Source organism: Poecilia latipinna, unplaced genomic scaffold, assembly GCF_001443285.1.
Source record: "Poecilia latipinna isolate Pla-1442-1.1 unplaced genomic scaffold, P_latipinna-1.0 Scaffold428, whole genome shotgun sequence".
Taxonomy (NCBI): domain Eukaryota; kingdom Metazoa; phylum Chordata; class Actinopteri; order Cyprinodontiformes; family Poeciliidae; genus Poecilia; species Poecilia latipinna.
Genome location: NW_015113044.1, coordinates 151956 through 159288, shown reverse-complemented (window position 1 = coordinate 159288; position 7333 = coordinate 151956). Strand labels below are relative to the sequence as shown.

Genomic DNA, 7333 nt, shown 5'->3' with positions numbered 1-7333 from the left:
TAAAGCCACACTGAACTTTTAGTTTTTATGTCCAGCTGCAGCTTTTCTGCTTATGTCGGCATCTGTAAGATTGCTTACAATGCAGTTCAGTGCAACTTTGATATGTGACTGATTTTTATGTAACACCTTTCTGATATTGCTCGTTATTAAAAACAAACAATTGGATGGTTTTGAAGTAATCTAGTAGGAAGAACCCGGGTGATTCAGACAGATATTTCTACCTCAGACATTTTAAAAGTTTATTTTTAAATGATTTCTTTTCAATATCTGAATAACCTTGAAGAACTTTGTATTGCCTTGTTGCTAAAAATGTGCTATATAAATAAAATTACCTTTACCTTTACTTAAGACAAATCAGTTCAAAATTAGTTGTTCACCTCTAAACTAACAAGACTGAAATCCATCAAAGACGTTTGAGTGATTCCAACAGACTTTTGATCGACTGCGTGAGCAGCTATGTCACATACGACAGGAGACGGAACTGGTGAGTTTCTCTGCTTCAAGGAAAGCAAGTTTGGCAATGTCAGAAAAGAGGAAAGAACAGCTTTAACAAGGAAGGGTCAAGAAGTTTAGTCTCTCAAAGGTCTCTGAGTCTTTGAGAGACTCAGAGACCATTTAAAGCACTGGTACAAATTCTTGTGTAAGGACTAGTAACATGTTTTTCTATGTATGTTTTTATAAAATGTAATGGTTATGATTTGTGATCTTATTATAGCTTTGTTGTTGCTTGGTAGACTTTTTTTTTTGTCTACCAAGCCAAAAAAAAGTCTGTGACAAATGAACCTGGTTAATTAAACAACACGAAGTTTTAATGGTATAAATGTCTCCATGTTGTGGACAAACATGGTCTGAGCAAAACTTTGAAGCCTTTTCTGGACTGTCTTGACTTGGGGCTTTTCAAACGTAGGCAGATGAAACTCGTTAATTTGTGCTGCAGTTTCATCGGCGGGTGTCCTCGCTGGATTCCGGGGCAGGAACAGCACTTCCTGTGCTGCGGCGACACTCTTGGGAAAAGTTCACAGTCCCTCTGCGTCCCTGCATCATGGACAGGACGGCCGCGTCGCCGACCCGCACGGTTTCCCCTCTGCCGCAGTTCAACATCTCGACCTCCACGTTGGCCTTCGACCAGCATTTCACCACAAACGCCAAAGGGATACTTCTTCAGGCGGAGATAGTAAGTGTGACTTTTTAGGACTAAATCCAGATCAGTGAAGACAGAAAGATATGACATGTTGGGATTTGCCAGTAATTTTAATCTTCATACAATCAGATCAGTAAATTACTTTCCAATCTGAACTATCTTATATGCTTATGCTCAGATTGATACTGCAGTTAGCATGCAAGCTACATAAACTTATACAAATGATGTTAAATTGAAAGAATAAAGTGAAGATCTCAGTGAAGATTGAAATTAAAGGGCAGTAATGCGTTTTTTCCAGCCTCATAGCGCTGTTTTATAGCACAATAATGTAACTATATTACCTCCAGTTGTTATAAAAAATGCTACATACATCAAATATGACTTTAAAAAAATTGACTTTGTAATTTCACGCCTTGAAATTGGGCCTCTGTCTCTTTAAGAAGCTTTTGGTATCTTTAGCACTCAATTAGAAAAACACAGAATTCAAAGGGAAACTTTTTTGCACATTGACCCTGGTGCGAGAAAAGTCATAAAAAACCAGAAGCAGTGTTTCTATGAAAATAGGAAGTGAACCAAAAACAACAAAGCAAATCAAGTCTCCGTCCTTTCTTTCCCTCATTGTCTCTCTTCCTCTTCAATTCAGCCGGAAGGAAAAAAAAAAAATCCTGGGCAGCTTTTCTCCAAATACAGTCTGGCTGGCTGCCACAGACCGGACGGGGATTCCACACATGATGCAATACGAGATGAAATTCTGTCAAAAGCAGGAATTTAATTTTTTTTTTTTTTTTTTTACATTAAGCAATTAAATTCCCAACGGAGGCATCTGTGTTTGTGATTTCACTTTAAAATAAAACCCACAGTCAGACTGAATCTTCCGGTGATATGAAACATCCTGCAGGAACTTTTTGTTGGGAAAGGGGAAGGGTGTGGTTTGTTTCATGGGGGAAAAAACAATTAATCACTCACTGCCACCATTAAAATGATTTGATAGGGGGATGGGGAGAGTCGGCAGAATGCTGTTTAGACATTAATAAATAAGACAGAGTATCTGTGATGAGTCCCTGTTGTGGGTTCATCTGTCCTCTCCTCTCTGCAGCTGAGTGGCATGTTGGTCTGGATCCTGATTGGCGGCACCGATTACTTCCGCCTGTCGGCTCTTTGCTGGGTGATGTTTGTGTCCATCCTGCTTTGGATTCTGACCATTTGCCTGTTCATAATTTATCTCACCGGAGTCCACAGCAGGATACCGCAGATCCCCTGGACAACACTGGTAACCCTCACACAACAAACACACACACACACACACACACACACGGTCTGGCTCAGTAAATCAACTGAATCGGTTCCACTTTGGCGTTTCATTTGTGAACAGACGTTTCTCTGCTTGCCTCCTTCAGTCGCTGTGTTTCAACTGCGCTGCTGCTGCTCTGTATCTGGCGACAGCCGTGGTCGAGGCTGTCTGTGTGGGCCAGGCCACCAGGGGGCGATACAACTACAACTGTTGGGCAGCATCAGCAGTAAGCACACGAATGTCAATGTAAACTCTTTTAGTCTTTGCTAGGTTGTTACATAGTTTAAGACGTGGCTGCTCTTGTTCTCTACGCGTCCCTGAAGTCGATAAGATGATTTTGACCGAGGCCGAGCTCGACCAACTTACTGCTTCCTGGATGATGAAAAACACCATTATTAAATTATTAAAAGCCATTATTAAATCTATTATTTAACTGGGTGACATTTTCCCTCGTTGCTGTGGGAATTTTCTGCAATGCTTAATTTACAAAAACAGATAATAACCATTCTCATAACAAGTTAGGGCTTTGTGTAATTATTAGAAACAGAAAGTTAGAGGAATCTTCCCCAAATCACAAACACAAGGGGGCGCCCACTCCCCACTGATTCAAACTTCACATTTAAACATCTGCTAAAATACATCCCAGATCTGCTTAGATTAATTAATTAAGTATTGGTCTCTGTTCCAAAGTTAAGTCTAACATCCAGCAGAGAAAACGTTTTTGGCCTCCAGTGTGGTTTTGCAGACTTAAAAAAACAAACAAAACAAAACAAAAAAGCAGCTGAAGACATCTTTTAAGATTGATATGTCAGCAGCAGCTACAATGGTGTTATTTATGTTATTATCTTTTATTTATGTTTTACCTTCTGCACTTCTATCATCGTCTTTAATTTAATAGTTTGCTGGAAGAAACTGACTTCTTTTTATCTTTAAAGATGCTATAAAGAAAGTATTTATTAACCCACTGAGATTGTCATTGACATTTTCTTTGCTTGCCTCATTTTGCCCTGCAAGCCACACTCCACCCTATGCAGAAAGTCAACTCGCTCAAACCAAAAATGATCCCTACCACTATGGCTACCAGTGCCGACCTAATGGAAAAGACATTTAGGCTGTAAAAAAACTTCATGAAAGCCAAAGCCACAGAAAAATGTTCTAGAAAGTTAATGGATCTGATTATCTCCCATACAGCGAGAACCTGAGTGAAAATAAACCAAACATTGGTCAGAGAACTGCTCTTTTCTGGAAAAGTGAACATTCTATTGATTCTTTGATTGTGGACTCACTTTTCTTCTTGCTAAGAAAGTGTTTGTACTTTTCAGAATTTACTTAAAACCTTGTTTGTCTTTTCGTCTTCAAATCCTTTCTGCTTGCGCCACTTTCAGTTCTTTGCATGTCTGGCCACACTGTGCTACGCAGGAAGTGGCTACCTCAGTTACCGTTTATGGAAAACCACAGAGGAAGAACATTAAGGCCTCTTCAGACTATCAGGCTTCCTGGTGCGTCAGCAGACGCTCAGAGAGGAGGAGTGGACAGTTTCTTTATCAACCGACGCCGCCGACACCGTAGTTGAAGAAGTTCACTGGTAAACTATATCGACATGAAGAAAAAAAAAAAACAAGATTTATGGAGGAAGACCGGATTTTCAGTATGTTTGCCGGTTTATGCTTCACAAAATGTTGTAGTAAAAAAAAAATAAAATCATAAGTTTCCATTTGTCTTGTTTACTTCTATCCAAGTCACTTTGCGCCTCGTTATCATCTAGTTATTCTGGTAAACAATAACAACTAAATACATGACTAACACACAAAACAACTTTAGAGTTCATTTGAAAGCATAATTTTCAAATTGGTCATTTTTCCTGCAATGTCTGCTTATTTCATCCAGTAGATTTGAATACAAATACAACGAATCATGCAGATGTGAACAATGACTCTTTTCACTTCCTCATCTAATAAAGAAAAACAAAACAATTATACCTTGAAATATTTGGAGTCATTTATGCAGCATGCTAAAATACATTATTCATCAGCGTCACTCATATTCTTGTAGCTATTTCATAAAGTTTGCGTTTCTGCCTTGTGTTGCAGCAGCCTGAGCTCTGCGCTGTGGGTAGAAGTTGAATGGAAACCCAGAAAAATGAGGATTAGTTTCATTTCGATGGTGCAATGTGTGAGCTTTTGTTGTTGTTGTTGTTGTTTTGGTTGATCTATCAGATGCAGTTCCAATAAAAATATATTCAAGTTCGTGATGGTAGTCTGAAGGAATTGTTAGAAGTTGAGTGGGGTGTGTATGCTTTTGCTAGGTAAATTTAAACAGGCTGTCATGCTGCTGGTCCAGACCAAAGAGTGGAAGCAGGACAGAAAACAATCTAAAACCCTTCAAACAGAACTCACACAAGTACTCCAATGAAATATTATTAAAAACCTGTCACTAATCCAATTAAAGTCACACCTTGGCAATTCTTTGCATAATTTAAAGATGATGTAAAAAAAAAAAAAAAAAAAAAAAAAAGTTCACCTTCTGACATGTTCTTTGATTGTATTGCATTAAAGATATTTATGAATATTTGACAGTCCAGCTATTAGGATAACGGCTTCAAGAGTAAATTGACACTTTACGTCTGACGTTTGATCAAATCTTGTACAGTGATAATAATTGACGTAAACATAAGCACAGTTTCAGCTCAAAGTGCAAACCTGAGCTGGTGGAAGGTAAAGTGTTACATTTCACCAGTAGATGTCACTGTTGGGCTTGAGCTGTTATTGGGTTTCCTGCTTTTCTTTGCCAGTCGGGGAAAATTGGTCGATTGGTTTTATTATTTTATTTTCCCAATTAGGTTCCATTCATTCATTCATGCATTCATTCATGCATTCATTCATTCATGAGTCAACATTTTAATTGTCAACAAATAATAATGGGTCAAAGAAATATGATCAGGAATGCTTTAAATAGTTGAAAAAAAGACTTTTTCAATCTAAATGTGTGTCCATTGAAATGAGTTTGAAAGTATTTTAAATGCTTCGTCGCTGATGAACAAGACACCGAGACACTTGAAGACTCAGGGAGCAGTGCGCCTCTTTTAGGCTGCGAACTGCGACCTCGGAGAGGAACGCGCTCTCATCCTGGTCGCTTCACACAGAAACAGAAGGGACAGAAACCCGTGGAAAAAGCAAAACAAAAATAAGTTTCTTTGTGCAGGTTTCTGCTGCTCCTAGGGATTTTTGCCACTATTTCAACAGCAGAAAGGATTTTAAATTTCAGTGTTCATCATGGTCACTGAGACATAAATTTAGGAAATAGGGGGGGAAAAAAGAGTATTTTCAGTTTTTTTATTTTTTATGTTTAAATTAATTTTCCTTTTATTGGTGTTTACACATTCCCTCTGTTTTCCTGGAGAACAGGACTCCTTCTTTGGAGCCCGGCTGAGTTTTACTCAACAGGAAATAAAGAAGAGTCAAATGTTGACCTGTGAACAAACTTTCGCAAAGATTTTTACTTTAAAACCGATGATAAACACCAAGAATGTTCCAGTTTCAATTAAAATTTCCGGTCTGTTACCCACACATATTCCCGTGATGATATTTAATGCCTCCGTTTTAATGTTGCATTAAAATCTGGATTTTTTTTCTTGTTAGAAATGTATAACAAGAACGAAAAGATGCAATATAGACATCCCCACTTCTTAAACAAACAAAATAGACATTCTGCTTAATCTGATGGGGTTTTGTTTCAAGATTTGGTGATTGTTCCCACACCAGGCCACAAAGCGCTCCACCAGATCTCTGTATTCGGCCTCTTGTCTTTCTCTGATACAACTGCAGAGTCGTCTCAATATTTCTATAGATGACAGAAGTCGGAAGTCTGAAGTGTAGAGAGTGAAAAGGAATGGTGAGAGTACAGAGCCCTGTGGTCTTCCTGTGCTGCTGACCACCTGGTTCGACACTCAGTCCTTCAGTCTCTCACACTGTGGTCTTTTTTCACAGACACAGGTGATTGTTGAGGCCTCCACCTTCGTCTTCTGGAGTTTCTAACAGAACAGATCAGGCTGAATTGTGTTCAATGNACCTNATAATCNAAGAACNTGATCCTCACTGTGCTGCCTGCTTCGTCCAGATGACACTGGGTTTGTTGAAGCAGATGTCTGATGACATCATCAACTCCACGACGATGAACAAACTGCAGAGGGTCCTGATATGAGCTGGTCTGCTTACTCAAATGGGCCTCCAGGAGTCTCTCCAGGACCTTCATGATGTGGGTTGTCAGGGCAACAGGTCTACAGTCGTTATGTCTGATGGGTGACTTTTCTTCGGCACCAGAACCAGGCAGGATGTCTTCCACAACAACAGAACCTCCTCTTGGGTCAGGCTAAGGTTGAAGAGACGCTGCCGAGTCCCACAGAGGGACTCTGGGACTGACACCATCTGGACCTGCAGCCTTGTTCCGGTTCAGCCTCTGCAGCTGCTTCTTCACTGCTAGACAAGGAAAAGTTGGAGGTGGAGGCAAAGGGAGCAGCAGCGTCTCCTAATGTGGTTGAAGACAAACTTGTGGAAGCAGAAGAGTCCATGACTGAGGAGGAAGATGGAACATCTGAGGTTTGACAGGAAAGCTGTGGGTGGATCGTCTGTTTGGATGGGGATTCTCTAAGCACACAATTTACACAATTTACTATCTGTACTTCAATATGTCTATAATAGCTGCATCTTCTTGATGATGTCCCTTTAACATATATGTATTTTTACCGCAATTCAAAATAGCCAGTTGAAATAGAACAGTTACATAGCCCAGCCTTTTTTTTTCTGACTTCTGAGTAAATGTGATGAGTGATGGAGAAAAACCGTGGAGAACCTGGGAAAGGGAGAGAGAGGAAATGACTCACTGACCCTGTAAACACACCGTAC

The 7333-nt window shown here is 39.7% G+C and overlaps 1 protein-coding gene across 2 annotated transcripts; it reads left to right on the top strand.

The window, feature by feature from the left end:
• The first annotated feature begins 616 nt into the window (after positions 1-616).
• Positions 617-4144, top strand: cmtm8b (CKLF-like MARVEL transmembrane domain containing 8b). Of its 2 annotated transcripts, none has more exons than XM_015038066.1 (4): positions 617-1174; positions 2238-2411; positions 2539-2658; positions 3852-4144. In XM_015038066.1, the coding sequence occupies exons 1-4, from the start codon at positions 1043-1045 to the stop codon at positions 3999-4001; spliced, it is 576 nt and encodes a 191-aa protein (XP_014893552.1). In that variant the 5' UTR covers positions 617-1042; the 3' UTR covers positions 4002-4144. The 2 variants fall into 2 exon arrangements, with proteins under 2 accessions (XP_014893552.1, XP_014893553.1); XM_015038067.1 differs by having other exon boundaries at positions 626-1174; positions 3818-4144.
• The last annotated feature ends 3189 nt before the right edge of the window (positions 4145-7333 follow it).

Bases quoted from the DNA above. Each gene is read 5' to 3' on its own strand.
- cmtm8b (XM_015038066.1), top strand. From the start codon at position 1,043: ATGGACAGGACGGCCGCGTCGCCGACCCGCACGGTTTCCCCTCTGCCG. The intron at 1,175-2,237 runs GTAAGTGTGACT...TCCTCTCTGCAG, and splicing joins TACTTCTTCAGGCGGAGATA to CTGAGTGGCATGTTGGTCTG. The intron at 2,659-3,851 runs GTAAGCACACGA...TGTGCTACGCAG, and splicing joins ACTGTTGGGCAGCATCAGCA to GAAGTGGCTACCTCAGTTAC.